Below are 22022 nucleotides of genomic sequence, written 5' to 3'. Positions count from 1 at the left end.
TACCTAACCTGTGACATTCTGGAATTAATTATGTATGCACACAAAGTATCTGTGTCCATCTGAAACTGGACATGCAACATGATCCCAAATCCAAAGTGTAAGAACCAAAACCCAGAGCTTTTGATCCAACCAACACCTGAAGTTCCAGTCACATTCCCCACATTGTTACGTGCTCACCTGAGCACTCAGATCTGTCTGCAGTTTTCTATTTGAAATAATTAGAACATTAAATAAATGGTTTTCAGTTTAACAGTATTGCACCATGTAAGGGCATTTTGGTCAAGGGTGGTTCACATCCATGACAGTGGTCTCATAATATTATATTTTGTAGTGATGCCATGGCATCTTGGTTCATGAAGCGCACTCTATGAGGTTCACACATTGATGAAATCACCTGTTAATCCATTTAGCACATCTCACAAATCCCTCTCATGAAGCAATTAATTTCAATATATTGAAAGATGTGAATAATCCTAAACCAATACCAATTTTAGAATTCAGATTCATTCAATATTTTTGTCATAAAATTCTATTTATTTTCTGGAATTGCTGTGTAAAGAGATCACCATGTTCCCACCTCCCAAAAAATACTGCAATAAAATTGGACAAACTCACAGAAAGCAAACACTTTAAGTTTTTAGAAATGGTTCACAGAGAGTACAAAAGTTCAAATGCATTTCAAGAAAATTTACTGAATTTCAGTAAACAAAGTAGAAGCCTTTGGTATTTAAGACAGAGGCTGTTTCCCCACCCCCAGCCACAGATTCATGGATACACAATGATTAAGTTTTTTGCTGAGCAAGGGTAGGGGCTGACCATGAAGACCAGCAACACCTCTATCTCCCCCAACTCCAGTCTTATGTTGTAAAGCTTCTTGCTTAAGCATACCATGGGAGACAGCGGTGATGGCTCAAATGGTTTCATTCTTGCCACACATGTGGGAGACCTAGATTGAATTCCAGGCTCCTGGCTTCAGCCTGGCCCAGTCCCAGCTGTGACAGGCACTTGGGGTTTAAACAGTGGATGGAATATCTCTGACTCTGACACTCAATATCTCCCCCACCCCTCCCTCTCTCTCTCCCCACACCTCTTTCTCTTTGCCTTTTAAATAAATAAAAAGAAAAAAATTTCATGGAAAAAGATAACATTTCTTTTGGTGCAAAAATTTCTTAAGTGCATGCATTTGAGAGATCTTCTCTAAGAACATGGTAAGTGTGTATTATGAAAGAAATGCATGGATTTCAATTTTGTGGCTATCAATTTCATTTTTCCATGAACCTTTTTAAGTACCCTCATATAATATATAGGACAATAATAACACAAACAAGGGAAGAAATGGAGTATGTTCACTGGAGTGCAATTTTTATATTTTACTGGAATTAAGCCAGTATGAATCTGAAGTAGATTCCAAAAAATCAAGATGTAGTTTGTAATCCCTAAAACAACTACTAAGAAAATATCTTCAAAATAAGTAAAATAGTATTTGAGTATAAAACATCCCTCGAATGTGCCCATCTTCACTTCATTACATGACTCCCAATCTGTTAACTCCTCTTGAAAGGCTAGCATTGGGTACAGTAGCCAAGGGAACAAAAAATAGCATGGCCGTCACACATCTGCCGTGCTTGGAAGGACATTCCAGTATGGTTTTGCTCGACTTCAACAAGCAATCCATCCCAACACTTACCCATCTTCTTGATGTACCAGTTTTTTCCACCATGGGACCCATTCCAGTACAGAGCCCCCACTGAGCTCACCAACGCCATGACCAAGAGGATTCCAAACAATACCAGGATCTGCACGTTGGTCACTTTCTCAACATTTGATCTCTTGAGAGGTGCTTTGGTTGAATTCTGTACAACAGCATTTAAAACTAGTAAGGGTCAAGAACAGACTTGAGCACAAGGGGTGGGGATAAAAGGAGGTAAGATAACCAAATCCAACAGCAAAAAAGTAAAAGACTACTTTTCCTAATTTTTTTCTTTTTGGTCAAACAGTCAATAACATTAAAAGTTGTACCAGGCTCCTAAATCAACAATCAGTCATAAGGAAATAAGAAAGAAGACACATTCTACCTACATTGGAATTCTACATTGGAATTAAAAAATTCCAATGATATGGAATTCTGTACTTATGATTAGATCTAGTTTAGTCACTGTCAGCATCTTAGAACATAACAGGTTCTAAACTTAAATCCAGTTTAAAAGAAATCAGAACACTGTTAATTCAAGAGGAAGTCAGAGATTCTACACCATAAAAATCTAAGGAGAATCTTAAAATTACTAACTTGGCTCTATAATAAATATACAAAGATATTTTTAAAATACACATCTTTCCTCAACTAGCTCAAAAAATTAGAGGCAAAAGGACAAACACGAACACATACATATCAATAGCGTCCAATAGAACATTAATAGGTATCAAAATAAATGGATGGACAAAAAGTTGGAAAAACAAACAATAAATGAGAAGCAAAAGTCAGGAAGGGCCTTGTGGACAAGAGAAACCTGAATGGCTCTGAATCTTAGGTAGAATATAAACAGGAAGGTTACAACAGAATAGAGAAGACAGCCTTCCCACAGACAGCTTGCCAGCATTCTCATTACTGGTAGAGGTCAACATTAGAGGGCAAGTTCAGAAAGGTTCATTAACACCAGATTCAAGGACCACTGCCTTTCAAGTGGAAAATTTAGGACTAGACCCCAGTAGTGGAGAAGTCAAGAGTACAGTCTATGCAAAGCAGTTATGCACTTTGTGTCAACTGATTTTAAAAAATAAAGTTAGAAGCACCACAATTCCTGATGTTAAAACATACTACACAAAGCTATAGTAATTAAAACAGCATACTCCTGGCATAAAAGCCAATGAGACAGAAAAGAGAATCAGAAAAATAACCCACATACATACAGTCAACTGGTTTTTGACAAAGGTGCAAAGAAGAGATCCTAGAGAAAGGATAGTCTTTTCAATAAATGGTGCTGGCAAAACTGGATCTACATATGTAGTAAAATTAAATTAGATACCTACTTCTGATCATATATAAAAATCAACTCAATATGGATCAAAGACCTAAATGTAAGACTTCAAACTATGCAACTGTTAGCAGAAAACATAGAGGAAACACATTAAGAAATTGGTATAGGCAATGGTTTTTGGATAAGAACCCTAAAGCATAGGCAACAAAAGCAAAACTGGACAAATGCAATTAATCAATCTCAGAAGCTTCTGCACAATAAAGGAAACAAGAGGGAGAAGAGACACCCAAAAAATGAGAGAAAATATGTGCAAGCTACTTATCTGGCAAAGGATTAATATCTAAAAATATGTCAAGATCTCAAAAAAACTCAACAACAAAAAAACAAACAATCCAATAAAGAAATGGGCAGAGGACCTAAATAGACAGTTCTCAAAAGAAGAAATGCAGATGGCCAACAAATATATGAAAAAATTATCAACACAATTAGCCATCAGGCAAAAGCAAATCAAAACCGCAATGAGGTATACCTCACCCCTGTCATAATGACTATTATCAAAAAGACAGACAGTAATAAATGCTGGTGAGTATGTGGAGAAAGGGGAACTCTTAAACACTATTGGTAAGAATGTAAATTAGTACAGTCACTATGGAAAACAGTATGGAGATTTCTTACATATTAGAAATAGAACTGTCCTATGATCCAACAATCCTTCTACTGAGTATATACCCAAAAGACATGAAATCACTGTATCAAAGAGATACCTGCTCCACCATGTTTATTGCAGAACTGTTCACAACAGCAAAGATATGGAATCAAACAAGATGTCCATTATTAGATGAATGGACAAATAAAATGTGATACATGTAAATATATATATGCACAATGAAATATTATTCAGCCAAAAAAGGAATTAAATCCTGTCATTTGCAGCAAAATGGATGGAACTGGAGGACATCATTTTAAGTGAAATAAGCCAGACAGAAAGACAAATACTGTATAGTCTCCCTCATATGTGGGAGTTAAAAACAAAAACTCAATCTGAACACAGAATGGTGATTACTAGATGCTGGGAGGAATGGGGGGATAAGTGGAATTTGGATGATGGGTAGCAAATCAGAGTGAGAGTGAATGAATAAGGTCCTGTTTCACAGCATAGTGGGAAAAATACAGTTCACAATAACCTTCTAGAACGAACAAAGAGAAAAGAAAAGCTCCAACACTCCTGTCGCTCCCCCTCTTCATGGAGGAACGACACTAAACCCTGCCTAGGCTTCATATCCGAGTCACGGCACCATTATGTCGCTCCCCGTCTTCATGGAGGAACGACACTGAACCCTGCGTTGTTCTTTCTGTCTGCTCGGCCCTTCCCGGGTTTGCTGCTGGTTCTTCCCGGGTTGGCTACTGTCCCTTCACCTCCGTGGAGGGGCGGTTCCCCCTGCCACATTCCCCACTTCCGCGGGGGAGCGGCACACCGCCGGCCGGCTCTCTCGGGGGCTGCACAGGTGTTCCTCAGGTGTTCCTGGTGCATGTTGTCTCTCTCCTCCTTTATAGTCCTCTTTCACCAATCCCAACTCTGCTACCCACACACCGAGTACGCTGCTCTCCTCCAATCAGGAGCAGGATCAGCTCCTGGAGGTCATCACTCAAGTTGGCAAGAGGCAGCTGCGTAGAAGCTGTTTTCTCCTCTCCCAGCGCCATATTGTGGGAGAGCAGATGCATAGAATAAGTCTTAATTGCAATAACTTAGTCTAGTCCGAGTTGCTCCCAGTTGCTCCCCACAACTCCGATCACAAAGCAATGTCAAAGAGAAAATACTGATTATCCTGATTTGGTCAGTATACATCATATATACATTTATTAAAATATTGCACTGTGGCCCCTAGGTATGTACAGTTACTGTTAATACAATTTTTTCTTTCAAAACAAAAAGATGCATATGCCCTAAAGAAAGATTTCTGAAGGTAGCTGTAATGGGCAAAATAATTCCCCACCAGTGATATCCATCTCCCAATCCCTGGAAACTGTGTGTTATTTTATATAGCAAAAGAAATGGTGCAGCTATGATGGGGAGATTATCCTGGATTACCCAAGTGGACCCAATCTCATCACAGGGGTCATGAAAAGAGAGAGGCTTTCTTACTTGTGGCCGGAGGGCGGGTGACTACACATGAACAACCAGACAGACATTGCACTGCTGGCTCTGAAGATGGAGAGGGGACCACAAGCCCAGGGGGCAGGCACCATTAGAGGCTAGAAGAGGGAAGTTCTCTAAATTAACCAGACTTTACAGACTTAAAAAAAAATTCCTCTTGAATTTAAATGGAAATAAATCCACTAGGGAAGGCCACTTTGTCAAATACCATATAAAGGCCAACAGGAATGACACATCTGTATCGGGCCTCCAGCCAAGACACAGCAGAGCAGTTCCAAGACCATTTATCCTACTCTTTTATTTTTATTTATCTATTTATTTATTTGACAGGCAGAGTGGACAGTGAGAGAGAGAGACAGAGAGAAAGCTCTTCCTTTTGCCGTTGGTTCACCCTCCAAGGGCTGCCGCAGCCGGCGTGCTGTGGACTGCGCATCACGCTGATCCGAAGGCAGGAGCCAGGTGCTTCTCCTGGTCTCCCATGGGGTGCAGGGCCCAAAGACTGGCCATCCTCCACTGTACTCCCTGGCCATGGCAGAGAGCTGGCCTGGAAGAGGGGCAACCGGGACAGAATCCGGCGCCCCAACCGGGACTAGAAACCGGTGTGCCCAGAATCTACAAAGAGATCAAGAAACTCCACAAAAACAAAACCAACAACCCACTTAAGAGATGGGCCATTTTTCAAAAGAGGAAATCCAAATGGCCAACAGGCACATGAAAAAATGTTCAAGGTCACTAGCAATCAGGGAAATGCAAATCAAAACCACAATGAGGTTTCACCTCACCCCGGTGAGAATGGCCCACATACAGAAATCTACCAACAACAGATGCTGGCGAGGATGTGGGGAAAAAGGGACACTAACCCACTGTTGGTGGGAATGCAAACTGGTCAAGCCACTATGGAAGTCAGTCTGGAGATTCCTCAGAAACCTGAATATAACCCTACCGTTCGACCCAGCATCCCACTCCTTGGAATTTACCCAAAGGAATTTAAATTGGCAAACAAAAAAGAGGTCTGCACCCTAATGTTTATTGCAGCACAATTCACAATAGCCAAGACCTGGAACCAACCTAAATGCCCATCAACGGTAGACTGGATAAAGAAATTATGGAATATGTACTCTTTAGAATACTATACCGCAGTAAGAAACAATGAAATCCAGTCATTTGCAACAAAATGGAGGAATCTGGAACACATCATGCTGAGTGAAATAAGCCAGTCCCAAAGGGACAAATATCATATGTTCTCCCTGATCGGTGACAACTGACTGAACACCAAAAAGGAAACCTGTTGAAGTGAAATGGACACTATGAGAAATGGTGACTCGATCAGCATAGCCCTGTTAATGAACAACTTAATACATTATCCCTCTTAGTATTTTTTTTGTCTGTTCTACTTAATATGACTGGTTTAATTCTGTAATTAATACACAGTTATTCTTAAGTGTTGAAATTTAACTGAAATGTGATCCCTGTTAAACATTAGAGTGGGAATAAGAGAGGGAAGAGATGTATAATTTGGGACATGCTCAAGCTGACTTGCCGCAAATGGTAGAGTTAGACACATACCAGGGGATTCCAATTCAATCCCATCAAGGTGGCATGTACCAATGCCATCTCACTAGTCCAAGTGATCAATTTCAGTTCACAATTGATCATAATGAAAGGACTAAGAGTCAAAGGGATCACATAAACAAGTCTAGTACCTGCTAATACTAACCGATGGAATAAATAAAGGGGAGAGTGATCCAACATGGGAAACGAGATACACAGCAGACTCATAGAATGGCAGATGTCCTAAACAGCACTCTGGCCTCAGAATCAGCCCTAAAGGCATTCGGATCCGGCTGAAAAGCCCATGAGAGTATTTCAGGCATGGAAAGCCAAGACACTCTGGTAAAAAACAAAAAACAAACAAACAAACAAAAAAAACCTAAATGAAAGATCTCTGTGAGTGAGATCCCAGTGGAAAAAACAGGTCTTCAAAGAAGGAGGTACCTTTCTCTGAAGGGAGGAGAGAACCTCCACTTTGACTATGACCTTGTCTAAACAAGATAAGAGTCAGAGAACTCAAAAGGCTTCCATAGCCTTGGAAACTCATGACTGGTGCATAGGGAGATTACTGAGGCCATAAACAGGAGTGTCAATTTGTAAAGTCAACAACAGGAGTCACTGTGCACTTACTCCTCATGTAGGATCTCTGTCCTTAATGTGCTGTACATTGAGATTTAATGCTATAACGAGTACTCAAACAGTATATTTCACTTTGTGTTTCTATGGGGGTGCAAACTGTTGAAATCTTTACTTAATGTATACTAAACTGATCTTCTGTATATATAGAAAATTGAAAATGAATCATGATGTGAATGGAAGGGGAGAGAGAGCGGGAAAGGGGAGGGTTGCGGGTGGGAGGGAAGTCATCAGGGGGGAGGGGGAAGCCAATGTATTCCATAAGCTGTACTTTGGAAATCTATATTCATTAAATAAAAGTTAAAAAAAAAAAAAAAAAAAGAACCCGGTGTGCCGGCGCCGCAAGGCAGAGGATTAGCCTAGTGAGCCGCAGCGCCGGCTCCATTTATCCTACTCTTTTAAAAACAAATGATGATCTTACCATTTTCAATAAGCATTCATTGAAAAAAAAAATGACAACAAGCTTCATTCCTCTGACCCCATTAGTCACTGACTTCTAATCTTTTCCAGTAGATGAATTCTGACCAGTTAACAGGGTTACAAAAATTTATCTTTCATCCAGTGGAACAAAAACAATCCCAAAACATCCGGCTTCCATATATGCCCTTACTGAAAGCCAAGCTCTGTCTATGCGTTCTTACCCCACGCCACGAAGATTTCTACTTGCAGAGATGAGTTTTTAATGTCAAATTCCTCAAAGAGTCATAAGCGTTCCTGTGAGGGTCCTTCCAAGAGCTCAAGGAAAGTGCATATTACGAAAAATACTATGCACAGGTTTTTTTTTTTAATTTTCACCAAAATAAACTTACATCTTAACTTCATTTTTCACAAAGGTTTTGAAATATCCTAGTATAAAATTCTTAAAGAATATTGCTATTTCCTCAGAGTGGAATTGTAAATAGAAACAGGTCAAGTGTCAGATTTTGAAAAAGCTAAAACCAGACCTGAAACTGATTCATTTTATTCCCTCCTAAGAAAGCAGGCGGAAGAATGTGAGTGGGAACACTGGCTCTGTGTGGCCTGACTGCCTGCATGTGAATCCCAGCCCTACCACTCCCCAGGTTTGCAAGATTGGGATAATTTAGACACTCCGTGCCTCCATTCCCTCTTCTAGAAATGAGAAGTACTTATCTGTATGTTCCTCATACAGCCATGGTGAGCAATAAATGAGTTAATACATGTTAATCACTTAGAGTAAGGCACAATTTGCGGTTATGTTTGCTGTAATGTGGTGATCCCTTTCCCATTAATTCAACCAACAGAACTAGTAGATTGAAATATTTCACACCACATGTGAACGGAGGGAGCCTTCCAGGTTAGAAGGACTCTGCACCAATCCAGTTGCTTATCTGTGGTCAAGGAGTGCGAGTATAGACGGAAAGGGCTTCCAGCTCTGTGCGCTACATTATATTTCTTTAGAAGGCTCATTATTTTCACTCTTTTCAGTCCTACAGCACAGCAAGTCTAGCACAGTTGTTTCTGGGGTTTTCCATCATCCTGAACTCCAACAGTCAACCCACAGTAAGCCTTGCCAGGGGAGTTATCACATGAGGGTCAAGGCCAAGTGCCTCCCACACTCAGGATACAAACTGCACAGGATCCCCTAGCGCACACCTTGTCACTGAAGACAGGATGGAAGCGTATGAATGTGCAAGGGTATGTCAAAAGCATCATGGAGGAGGAGGTGGGTGTGGTGTGCAACAGGCTAAGCTGCCACTTGAAACGCCTGTATCCCATATGGGAGGTGGGGGTTCAGGTCCTGGCCACTGCACTTCTGATTCTGCTTCCTGCCACTGCTTCCTGGGAGATAACAGGTGATGGTTCAAGTGCCTGGATCCCCGTTGCCCATGTGGGAGACCCAGATGGAGTGCTGGGCTCCTGACTAGCTTGGCCTAGTCTTGGCTGCTGTGGAACTGGGCAGTGAACCAGCAGATGAAAGATATTTCTCTCTCTTAATCTCTCTCTCTCTCTCTCATAGAGAAAAATAAACATCTTTTAAATGTCATCCAAAATGGAATTAAAGCTCTATTATTTTTGTGCCAAAAATGTTTAAAGCCATGTAAACATTGAGATCACCAGAAAGTTTGTAGAAAATGTGTATTATGAAAAAACTACATGTGGATTTCAACATTTTTGCACCAAAATACACTTCTTTAAGTCAATTTCCATGAACCTGAAGTGCCTTTATTTAACCTAATTCTTACACCTTAGCTACAAAGCTGTACTGACCAATATATGATCTTGAAAAGCACTCTGAGAAAAAATACCCAGTGTCCATGAAATCTTGCAGGGTGCCCAATTTTGTAATATGTGCAATCTGAAAACTGGTCTTGGGGCCCTGCCCAAGTCTGGGCTAACCATTCATGGTACTTTTGTCATTTCATCCTAAGAAATGGAAGGCCTGATCTGTGGTTAGTGGAGCTCCAAGCACCTGGCAGTGGTTTCTGACATTGGACAGAGAAGTTCCAGACTTCTTAGCAGGTGGCAGAGCACAAAACTACATCAAGATAAAGTCCTTCCGTACAGACTGCTCTGCAACAACATACTGTAGGCATTCAAATCAGCCCCTGTAAATGGACAGAGCTGCGGCAGAGGCAGCACATCTCAGATATAGTGAACAATCACAATCCACCCAAGAGCAGCCTCTCAGCACTCATCAACCATCATGCTTCTAACCACCACAGAGCCCTCTCACCTGCTCACCCAGCACACAACCCTTGCAGCCGTTCTGCACCTGGGTCCTACCCTCCCAGGACCAAAACTGTGCCAGGTCCTCCTCATCCTTAACTGCCAAGGCTACGTCTTCCCTGAAGCCTCTTCAGGCAGAGGGTACCCCAGTAAAGACACATCTTTTAGCATCTGATGTTGTATTACTGGATATATATTCAAGACTTGGCAATACTTCTGAACCTTTATTTGTCAAATGTCATGTTTAAAAAAAAAAAAAAACACACAAAAATTACCATCCTGTGCCTTCTCTCCCCACCCAGCAAGACCCATCAGTCACTCCCCCTCACTCACTGAAGACTTAAACTTGGCTCATGGTGTTCTCTGCCCCAGCCTTTTCACCATCCTTTCTTCATGAACACAGCCATCATCCCACTGAATGCCTTAGTCTCTGTCCCTTATGCCCAAGAATGAGTGGTTTTCAGTAGCTCTATCTGAGCATCCTCCTCACATGGTTTACCCTCAGGTCTTGCCAGGCTATAATACTTCCACCTCAAACACTCAAGGTCGAGTATCCTGCACACTGATCATCCAGCCACTCTACAACTCCACCAATCCTGGTCAGCCCCAACGAGTCTCTCAACCCTTCTAATCCTATCTCCCTTCCCTGTCTTCACTGCATTAACTAGCTGGCGTGGTCACAGGCTCCAACACTTGACCTGGTCTAATATTTACCTTCCTCATCTTCCTAGCCTTTGACCTCAAAGAGGGGATCAATGCAATAGTCTGCCTTCACCAATTCAATATTCTAAAGCCTGCTTTTGCCCAGGGCTCATTTTTGGTATCCCGTTAACTGTATCCCCAAACTTAGGTTGGATGACCCTTCTACAAACATCACAGCATCTCATAATAACACACAACACAACCACTATCTCTCTACTTTGTGATACTGAATTACTCTTTAGTCTACCCAGTTCCCATAGGGTAAGCCTGGGCCTTTCACCATGGTACCAAATAGCCAGCACAAGACTTGGTGCATGGTGGTCACTAAATACTTTTTGATTAAGAAATATAGCCAAATGTGTGCTTGAGAAGTTATACAAAAGGGTAAATGAGCTGAAAAACCAATTCTCATTAACAGCTTCCATTAGTGAAATAAGACACCAAATGACACAAAAGAACAGAAACGGCACATAGGGACACTGGTTCATGTAGAATTTCAAAAGATATCTGGAAAATATTATCATAACATATATGCAAGCTACAAATTCACAAGCAATAGTTTTTTAAAAAAATCAACAAGGAAAAAGCAAAATCACATTAACAATATTTTTCCTTTGGTATATGAAGAATAAATACTAGTTCAACAATAACAGATTATAAATTGCCTAGAATTTAGTTATTTAAGACAATTTACTATAACATCTTAATGAAATGAAGAGAAAAAGTAGAGAAAGAAGAAAAAAGTTGGAACTAATTCCCCTTTGAAGTTCAGAAGACAAATAATTTAGAATTGATTGTCCCCCTAAAACTAAAAAATAAGACCATTTATTTATATTTCAGGTAAGAGGTAACAGATATCTGATAAGATAACAGAGATCCAGAAGAAGTTACCTACAAAACTAAAATAAAGTCACTTCCTTTCCAGATTTAGGTTCCTAGACACACTTGAGCCTCCTAAATGCAGTATCTGTATTTTCCACCCTGTATTCAATAAAAATAAAAAGAAAGAAAAAGACTAAAATCAGTATTGTTTTTCAGCATAGAAATGTTTTACCTGCATGAGCTTGGTGTCGTGTCCAGTATACACAACTATGCCAAAGACCCACTGAGTATTTCTAAGCTGTGTACCTCTTAATAAGATCTGGTCAGGCCCAAGGGAAACAGGGCTAAAAATAAGAAACAACATTTACATTTAATGATAGTCTGACAAGTGAGCATGAAGTTCCCCTTACACATAACCCCACGATAAACCCAATGTTTCCTTTAGTCAAATTTGAATTATTTCATGGAGAAACACAAAGGTTATCTTTGGCCTATTCTACTCCAAAAACACCCAGATAAAAGATTATTTTATCCACTCATCACTACAGATAAAGGATCTTTTTTAAAAGATAAAACATTAGAGAGAATCATATCTCTTATAATCCCATGATGAAATTCAACACCCAAAATAAAATTGCCAAGACAACAACCAAAACCCTCTCCATTTGGGAAATTGAGTTTATTTGATAGGTTATTGTGAGGAAAAAAAAATGTGAAAAGCAGTAAACCTAAGCTATCAAGTTTGTTAGGGAATACTTAATGATTATATAAATACCTGAGTGATAATTTAGACATTCAAAATGGGTAGCAAAGAAAATGGGTATGCATGCTAAGTGAAAAGCCACAAGCAAGCCCACTTTGCCTTCATATTTTCTGTGGGCCAAGTCCAACGACCCAAGCCGTGATTCTACACAAAACATAAAGGACAGTCCAACAGGTCTGGGGAGCACTGGTCAGAAGCATGCAGATAACAGATGGGCAGAAGATGGAAACTGTTCCCCAACGTCATGACAACATAAGACTCTCAACAATGAACACCAAAGAGGACAACAGAATACAGACAACAGGGCACTGAATAGATTCTAAACAAACAGCAATCCTTCACTGGACTCTAAAAACAAGCGAGTGCTATTCAGGAGAATGCTAGCAAAACAAACAATAAATTTCTCTCCTGAGTCTAGCAGCTTCGGTGCACCTCAGACACCTGCCTTCTGCTTTTCTGGACAAGTACACACAGCTAAAACCATTTACCTTGCTTGGCAGTTATGGGCACAGAAAGAACAGACCACAAGCTATGAACTTCATCAGAGTCCCACAGACTCTTTTCTTGTGTAAAAATTAGGTTTTACTTCAATTTAATGGAAATTTTGAATTTATTGAAATGGTGGCTCAAGAAAAGCTCAGGGTGCCATAGCTAAGCTAATATGAAGAAATCTCACTATTCTAAAATATTATGAAAGTAGAAAACAAATGCATGTTCCAAAACTCCAATAACTCTTAGTTACATTACAAAAAAAATACTGAGAACAGGAAAAATGATACCTTTTTCCATCTAAGTTCAAGTTTCCAGTGAAGTCATAGAGGTGGCGATTGGGCCCTTCACATTCTACAGTTCCAGATAACTTCATTAACACATCCCTTGTTTGCATGTCAGCAGTGTGACTCAAACCCTAAAACGTTAAACAAAAGAGGTAGCTGAACACAATCTCCCATATTTAAGGAACAACTTTCAGAATCTCCTTAATCACAAAGAAATGATGCAATAATTTGATAAATCAAATCTGATAGACTTTATTGGCAACTTGTGTCACAACAATCTAATGCAAAAGTAGCAGAGATTTCAATGAAGCAGAAAGTGAAGATTCCACCAGTGGGTGAGAAACATCCGTGTTAATTATACTCACGCACCTTACAGAAAGCATAATCTACTAGCTTTATGGCATCACTCTTAAAATTGAGTATCTCTTTAATATTTTACACTACGTAGCACTCACCTCTTCTTTTTGAAAAAAATAAATGGATTTTTCTATACATTTTGAAATATACACCAAAACAGACTAGTACCACAAACCTTGTTAACTCTTCTTTAAACAGAAAAAAAAAAAAATGTCTAAAGCAAAAACCTATAGTAGAAAAGTGGACAGAAATATTAAATTCAACTGCATGCAGCAGTGTCAAAATGCTTAAAATTTTTAGATATTGAAAACTTCTTCATTGTAGAATTAAAAATACATAGTCAGAATATTTACAGCATGGGCACTTCGTGTCTGCTATACCACTCTCTAGAACTAGAGTCTAAGCTCCAGCAGCGGCCTACACTGAGACACCCGAGGCTCATCTGCTCCGTCCCTCCGAGGCAGTCACCGTCCCTTCTATCATGAGCTCATCTTAGCTGAGTGTGTGCTGTCTTTGGCATCACAGCAGAGAGCTCAGAAGACAGAAACAAAGGCACGGTGTCCTTGGCAAGCGATCCTGTGCTGAAGCCCATGTTTCGTCTCTCCCACCACTTTCAAGGCATTCCCCACCCTTTTGTGGCTGAACATGCTTCTCTCTAGAAAAGCCATGGAGTGGCACATGTGGGAGGACCACGCATGCAACTTGGGCTCCCAAGACAGTGCAAGTCACAAAAGTGACCTTACCTGACGTATTTTAAGGTTTGTCTCGCCGTCGAGATTTGCTGTTTCAACGTAACACATTGCCTGAGGTTCACTAGGGAAGAAAGAAAAAAAGTCAAATTCAGTGTAGTCTTCTCCACAAATTTACTGTTCAGAAAGTCACTATTACAGAAACTATGTGTGCCAATCAATCCCTCAAATTAAGTTGTTATCAACGGCCATGTCAGTGGTTGTCACTGCTGACAAAGGAAGGCACACACTCATCTTTGGGGCTCAACATCAAGAGACAGCTGTCTTCCCAGGTCCCACCTACCGACTGCAGGGTGTCAGGCAGACAGGACTGGGGATGAATGGGTGGTGGGGGGGAACCTGTGGCCTGAAACAAGAGATGGTCCGGCTAAGACCCGGACACTGGGTGGGAGTGGTCCTCAAAATCTGAGGCTGAGCCTCACCCTGACCAATAGAGGTGACTCAGGCGTGGCCAGAACAACTCATCTGAAGAAAATCACAGCCTACACTGAAGGATTGAGGCAGAGCCTTTGCTTCTTTGCAATTTTCTTAAGTTTTTTTTTTCCAATTTAACATATTTATTTGAAAGGCAGAGAGACAGACAGATTTTCCATCCACTGATTCATATGCCCAAATGCCCACCACAGGCAGGACTGGGCCAAGGCTAAAGCCATGAGCCCAAAGCTCAGGTCAGGTCCCCCATATGGGGAAAAGGGACCCATGTACTTGAGCCATCTCCCGTTGCCTCCCAAGGTCTACACCAGCAGAAAGCTGGAGTCAGAGACAGAGTGGGAAATCAAACCCAAGTACTCCAAAACAGGACATGGGCACTAGGCTGAATGCCTGCTCCTGGCTGCATTTTTTACCAAATCAAAGGGCAAATTTTAATCAGATAAACAAAAAAGTTTTTTAGTTTTGATTTATTTACTAAATGTATTTGAAAGACAGAGTGAGGCAAAATAGACAGAAATTTTCCATCCACTGATTCACTCCCCAAATGCCTGCAACACCCAGGGCTGGGCCAAGCCAAAGCCAGAAACCAGGAACTCAATCCAGGTCTCCCATGGGGGTGGCAGAGACCCAAGTACTTGAGCCATCACTTAGGGCCTCAGACTGTGTCCATCAGCAGGAAGCTGCAATCGGGAGTGGAGCTGGGTCTAGATCTCAGGCATTCATCCCAACATGGGCTGTGGGCATCCCAAGCGGCATCTCCACCCCTGAGCCAAATGCCCACCCCAAAGCACCCAGTGTGAAAGCCAGAATATCCCAAGAATAAAACCTGAGTGCATCGGTGCTATTCTCCCAGTTCTCATCTTTGAGTTTGGGTTAGTCGGCATAGTCAGTGGTGGCAAGAATGGACTGTGCAACCCACAGGCTAAATTAAAATTCTGCTGGGCTGGCCGGCGCTGCGGCTCAATAGGCTAATCCTCCGCCTAGTGGCGCCAGCACACCGGGTTCTAGTCCCGGTCGGGGCGCCGGATTCTGTCCCGATTGCCCCCTTCCAGGCCAGCCCTCTGCTGTGGCCAGGGAGTGCAGTGGAGGATGGCCCAAGTCCTTGGGCCCTGCACCCCATGGGAGACCAGGAGAAGCACCTGGCTCCTGCCATCGGATCAGCGCAGTGTGCCGGCAGCAGCGTGCCAGCTGCGGCGGCCATTGGAGGGTGAACCAACGGCAAAGGAAGACCTTTCTCTCTGTCTCTCTCACTGCCCACTCTGCCTGTCAAAAAAAATAAAAAATAAAAATAAAAATAAAAAAATTCTGCTGGGCTAACTTTATGGGCTTATGCGGCCTTTATGGACTTCTATGACTTTATGGACTAAACAGTATGTTGTTTTCTCATGCAAAAAGGAAAAATAGAAATGGCTACTGGGAAGATTAAATGGGATATTGTAAAAGCAGGCTACCTTAGCCGGTGCTGCAGCTCACTAAGCTAATCCTCCACCTGCGGCGCCGGCACCCCGTTGCCCTCTTCCAGTCCAGCTCTCTGCTGTGGCCCAGGAGTGCAGTGGAGGATGGCCCAAGTGCTTGGCCCTGCACCCGCCTGGGAGACCAGGAGGAAGCACCTGGCTCCTGGCTTCTAATCGGCGCAGCGTGCCGGCTGTAGCGGCCATTTGGGGGTTGAACCAACAGAAGGAAGACCTTTCTCTCTCTTTCTCTCTCTCTCTCTCACTGTCTAACTCTGCCTGTCCCAGACATTGCTGTTACAACCATTTAGGGAGTGAACCAGCAAATGAAATATTCTCTCTTTCTCTCTCTCCCCATTTTTTTGCCACTCTGCCTTTCAAATAAATCAATAAATCTTTATTAAAAAGGCCAGGTTTGTGCTGTCCACTACATGTATAACTGAGGGGTGATATATTTGATATATTTCTAGCACAAAGCTACCAAAGAACATGGCAGTGATATTTGGACAGAAAGGGAGAAAAATACAAACAAGTAAAAAGCATACATCATGCCTACACTGAGACAATGCCCATGGTACTCTGAACAGTTATTCAAGGGCGGCAATGAGTCCTGTGTGATGGGCTGCTGCCTGGACCCAACAGGAAGCTGATGCTGATGATTAAGATGTGCTACAATCCCCAGGGGTCCACTGCTCTGGGGTCAGTGTCCCTGTAAGTGAAGACACCCCCCCTTCAAGAAATAGCCAAGGCACTAAAATGAGTCAATCTATATAAGAATTCAGAAAACTCCCAAAGGAATGAATGAGACAAAGAAAATGTAGGATCCAGGCATGAGTTGAGCATCCCTTATCTAAAAATCCTAAATCCAAAATGCTCCAAATTATAGAATTTCAGATTTTTGGATTAGAGAGGAACAGGATAAGGAGGAAAAGGATGTCACGCACAGGATCACAGGGAAAAGGTGGCCCAGGATTTCTGCAGTTGCCATTTAACATTTTATTGTTCTTAACATTTATTAAAAAAAAAAAAAGTGCCCAGCAGCACACCTGACCTGGAGGAGAGCAGGACCATGTCTGCTGGAAGATACTGCCCATTGAGGACTTTCACGATGTCGCCCACTGCCACCTGGAGACCGGGGACAAGGACAGAGGCACAGAAGAAAAGGAAGCACAAACAGTGGTCAAGGTGGTTAGACATGTGCAGAAAAATACCACACCACGAAGCCATGACGCTTAATTCAGAGAAGCCCAAACATGTCACACAGGCAACTGGTACTTCCACCGGCTCTCCACATCCATGAGTTCCACAGTCACAGATTCAGCCAGGAAGGGCCCCAAAACATTCAGAAGCAAAATCCCATCTGGACTATACAGCCTCCTTCTGTCATGACTCCCTAAACCATGCACAACAGAACAACCATTCACATGGATTTTCTTAGTGATTTTCATGGTGTTACACATGATCTGGAGATGATGTAACGTGTATGGGAGAATATGCATGGGTGATGTGCACAAAGGACACCAGGACCTGGGCATCCTGGGTAGGGGGCAGTGAGAGGGATAATGGAATACCCCCCACAGATACTGAGACAACTCTATTGTCCTTTTTTTGCAATGACATTTAATGAAAACAAGTTTCTAAGAAAGGAGAAAGAGGGAGAAAAGGGATGAGTCAGAACCATAGAGAGGTCATTTTCTTACAATGACCTATCCATTAACAATGCGTGGCTGTTTCTATAGCTGCAGAGTTGAGCGGAGCTGACGGAAGAACCTGGGTCCCAGTCCCCAACTACACCCCTGACTAACAAGCTCCGCCTCAGTTTTCTCATCTGCAACTGCACATATTTCATGCAGTTACTGTGTGGATCAACTGAGTTAATGCATATACAATCCTCTCTGCTTTCCAAGCAGCACATGAGACTCAAAGCAAAATAACTTGACCAGAGTCACACAGCCCGAGAGTGTTAGAGCCAAGACTCAAAACTAGGCACTCTGACTAGAAGGCCAGTATTCTGATTAAAAGTAATTACCGGCCGGCGCCGCGGCTCACTAAGCTAATCCTCTGCCTAGCGGCACCGGCACACCAGGTTCTAGTCCCGGTCGGGGCGCCGGATTCTGTCCTGGTTGCCCCTCTTCCAGGCCAGCTCTCTGCTGTGGCCCAGGAGTGCAGTGGAGGATGGCCCAAGTCCTTGGGCCCTGCACCCCATGGGAGACCAGGAGAAGCACCTGGCTCCTGCCATCAGATCAGCGCAGTGCGCCGGCTGCAGCGCGCCAGCTGTGGCGGCCATTGGAGGGTGAACCAACGGCAAAAGGAAGACCTTTCTCTCTGTCTCTCTCACTGTCCACTCTGCCTGTCAAAAAAAAAAAAAAAATTACCAAATTTACCCATTAAGAGTACATCTGAAAGGTCTCCAAAAATCTACCGCATCAAAGAGAGAAGATTTGCAAAGCTTCGAAAGACTGCCAGAAACAGAATCACAGCTTGGGAAACAAAGGCCTCAGAAGCCCCCAGGCCAAGAAAACAGGCTATAGACTCCAAAGCAGCACTGTGGCCCAGTGTCTATGACCCTCTACATAATGCCACAGACTGCACCAGGCTGGAGAGATTGAGGGCTTTCAAGTCAGGCCAGCCTGGGTGGAATCCCAGCTTCACAGAGGGGCACCAGCTATGGCTTCCCTCTTGGAACTCCAGGGCCCTCACTTCCAACATGGGAAATACTGCCACTATGGGCCTAGGTATCAACCTCTATTCCAGGTTCAGTGCCCCCTCAGAGGTACGTACTCAAAGCAGAGGCATCCACAATAGCACACAAGTGAAAGCAGGATTTATTTAAAAGTGAATGGGGCCAGCGCCGCGGCTCACTAGGCTAATCCTCTGCCTTGCGGTGCCGGCACACCGGGTTCTAGTCCTGGTTGGGGTGCCGGATTCTGTCCCGGTTGCCCCTCTTCCAGGCCAGCTCTCTGCTGTGGCCCAGGAGTGCAGTGGAGGATGGCCCAAGTCCTTGGGCCCTGCACCCCATGGAAGACCAGGAGAAGTACCTGGCTCCTGCCATCGGATCAGCGCGGTGCGCCGGCCACAGCACGCTGGCAGCAGCGGCCATTGGAGGGTGAACCAACGGCAAAGGAAGACCTTTCTCTCTGTCTCTCTCTATCTCTTCACTGTCCACTCTGCCTGTCAAAAAATAAATAAATAAATAAATAAAAGTGAATGGGCGGCCAGTGCCGCGGCTCAATAGGCTAATCCTCCGCCTTGCGGCGCCAGTACACCAGGTTCTAGTCCCGGTCGGGGCGCCGGATTCTGTCCCGGTTGCCCCTCTTCCAGGCCAGCTCTCTGCTGTGGCCCGGGAGTGCAGCGGAGGATGGCCCAAGTCCTTGGGCCCTGCACCCCATGGGAGACCAGGATAAGTATCTGGCTCCTGCCTTTGGATCAGCACGGTGTGCCGGCACCAACAGCAAAAGGAAGACCTTTCTCTCTGTCTCTCTCTATCTCTCTCACTGTCCACTCTGCCTGTCAAAAAAAAAAAAAAGTGAATGAACATACATGCACGTGTGAGTTGTGGGCCACTCCACTTGGAGAGACACGTATCATGAGTGGGCCAGATCCTTGCCTAAACAGAGAGAGAGTGGAAGGTAGGGAAGGATCCCCAGGCATGGCCAAGGGCAAAAGGGAGCCTCTCTCACATTCTCAGTCTCTTTGATGAGACAACGAGTGGTGCCTTAATTGAACATAAAAACAGGGCGGAGTCTGGACACACCAGTGTACACAGCATACACAGTGGCGCCACCACGTGGAGTTGAACTTCTACATGGCCATCACGGCGTCTCTTCCTTCTTGGTCCCAAGTGAGACACAGGTGCATCAAGGGATGGTGGGTGTATAAATCCGACAGGTGAGGGGGTAACGTTGCACTGCAGGGCTGGCAGAAACCCCAGCACATCTACCCCCATCTAACTCCTGCTTAGTTCCCCGTATCAACACTTCTGGCCTCGTTTGGTGGATGCAGTGATTCGGGCAGTATGGGCAGTATCCGGCATGCAACGAGCGCAGGTTAAGGGTAGCCCATCAGCATGGATGTAACTGGATGGACACTGCAAGTATGAAAGTCCAGGACATCAGCATTCTCTGACAATACAGGCAGACAACTTTCCCAGTGCAGCAGTCACTGCAAATGGTAAAACTGGCTCCTATGTTTTCTGTTTCCTGTTCTAACCACGTTGCTTATCTCTTAGAAATCAAGGATTTCAAATGATGTGATACTAGTGGGAAAACTGCTGGGTTTTATAAGCTAGTAAGTGCCTAGTTTAATTTTTGGTTGGGAAAAAAAGCAGGGGTACTGAAAGGTGTGCTATTGTTGCTGTGAATTGCTTGTCACATTATGGGGAAGTCTGTGAAACTGGGTTCAACACAGAAAAGAACAGTAAAAATTAAACTGTAGAACCACTTCATATTCTAAGTTAGTATCCAATTTAAAGACACAAGTTAGTATGCAATTTAAAAGCAAAAGAACAACCTATTATTATATTCCATCACAAAGAGAAGTTAAAAAACAGATGCTACAGGAGTAGAAGTATTTTAGCAGCCTAAGTATAAAAACTAGGGATACTAATGTAAATTGAAAGTGTTTTTTAAAAGTAAAAATATTTTATATGAATGGCTTAATTACATAGAAAAATCAGAAGCAATTAGTTTTAAAATGCAAGAGAAAACTTAGTCATATATTCAAAAGGAAAAAGAACTGTTTTTTTTTTAATTCAAAGTGGGAGGACAAGACAAATTATGGCTTTCTCCTCCTTTGACTTCCTAAATAAAGAGACATTTAGATCCCAGTAATCAAATACTAAGAAGTTTCATGTACAAGATAAACAAGTTCCTTGTGATTTTGTCTGAAATGCTCTATCTACTTAATGTTCTTATGCGTGACTGTCTCTTGTATGTCTGATGCCATCTGACAGAATTAGCACAGTGGAAAAGACTGAACCCACTGCAAACCTCACAGGGTGCAAGCGTCTTAATTTTAAGATGCTAAAAGATTGGGTCAAAATCAGTTAAAGCTACTGAGATCTGCCAGAGAGCTGCCCCTCAGTGCTCCCCCACTGGTTGGCGATAGCTGGGGCTGGCTGTCTTGACCTTCAGTGTTTCACGTTAGACTGTTAGTGCTCTGGGGCCCTGAAGGGCAGCCAATCCCCCTGGCCTGACAGCTCTGACACCTGGTACTGCTGCCCTCTTCCGTACTCCCTTCCTCACACCCCCTGTACAGCTAGGCCTGGCTCTCCAGACACCTCCCAGATTGGCGCCCTCTGGCTTGTACAACTCTTCCAAGGATAGCCTTTCCTGACCTGAATCAGCAGGTCTAGATTAGCTGCCCCTCACAGATGTCCCCAGAGCACCTGAGACACACCCTGCACAGAGCACCTGACATACACCCCGCACAGAGCTCAGTCACTGCATTGCAATATAGTCAGCTCTTGTCTCTTCCACTACACCTGTAGTCCTCCAGTGTACTCCCTGAATCAAAAGCATTAACCTCATGTGGGAACTTGCTAAATATGAAAATTCTAGGGCCCCACTTGAGACGCACTAAATTAGAAAGTCTGGCCATTGGGCTTAGTGACCTGTGTTGGAGTAGCCCTCCGGGTGGCTATGACACCTACCAAAATTAGAGACCCACTGCATGCAAGATTTCTCAAGGACATCTCAAGGACAAGCTCTATTCTTACCATGCCTGGCACAGTCTTTGGCACATGCAAAGAGCTTCATTTAAACAAACAATCAAAACACTTTTGGAATTGACATAAGAATGCAGGTAGCATGTAACCAGTGTTTTGTTATCGCTGCCTTCCCCCCACATGTGTGGGGGACACAGTACTGAGCTTTAGGAGCTATTAAAGCCATCAACTCCTGGATGCAGAAATCTGCCACCACTCTCTCTCCTGCTCTTTCAAGTAAAATCCAAATCATGCTTCATT

At 43.1% G+C, this 22022-nt stretch overlaps 1 protein-coding gene across 12 annotated transcripts in view; it reads right to left on the bottom strand.

Annotated features, from left to right (window-relative positions):
- The window catches only part of ATP8A2 (ATPase phospholipid transporting 8A2), a 729626-nt gene that overhangs the window by 489581 nt on the left and 218023 nt on the right, over positions 1–22022 (bottom strand). For 11 of the 12 annotated variants that reach the window (XR_011378928.1, XM_070049167.1, XM_051850719.2 and 8 more), the window contains 5 exons: positions 17109–17182; positions 14169–14238; positions 13072–13199; positions 11762–11873; positions 1688–1853 (listed from right to left, as the gene is read on the bottom strand). Coding sequence is in view for 11 of the 12 variants with exons in the window: in XM_070049167.1 (XP_069905268.1) it covers positions 1688–1853; positions 11762–11873; positions 13072–13199; positions 14169–14238; positions 17109–17182 (550 nt within the window). In the remaining variant the exon portion in view is untranslated. The remainder of the gene's footprint in view (positions 1–1687; positions 1854–11761; positions 11874–13071; positions 13200–14168; positions 14239–17108; positions 17183–22022) is intronic. The other variant, XM_070049168.1, reaches the window with a different exon arrangement.

This window comes from Oryctolagus cuniculus, chromosome 9, assembly GCF_964237555.1.
Source record: "Oryctolagus cuniculus chromosome 9, mOryCun1.1, whole genome shotgun sequence".
NCBI lineage: Eukaryota > Metazoa > Chordata > Mammalia > Lagomorpha > Leporidae > Oryctolagus > Oryctolagus cuniculus.
Note: the sequence above shows the minus strand (reverse complement) of the source record. Positions and strands in the feature narration are given on the sequence as shown.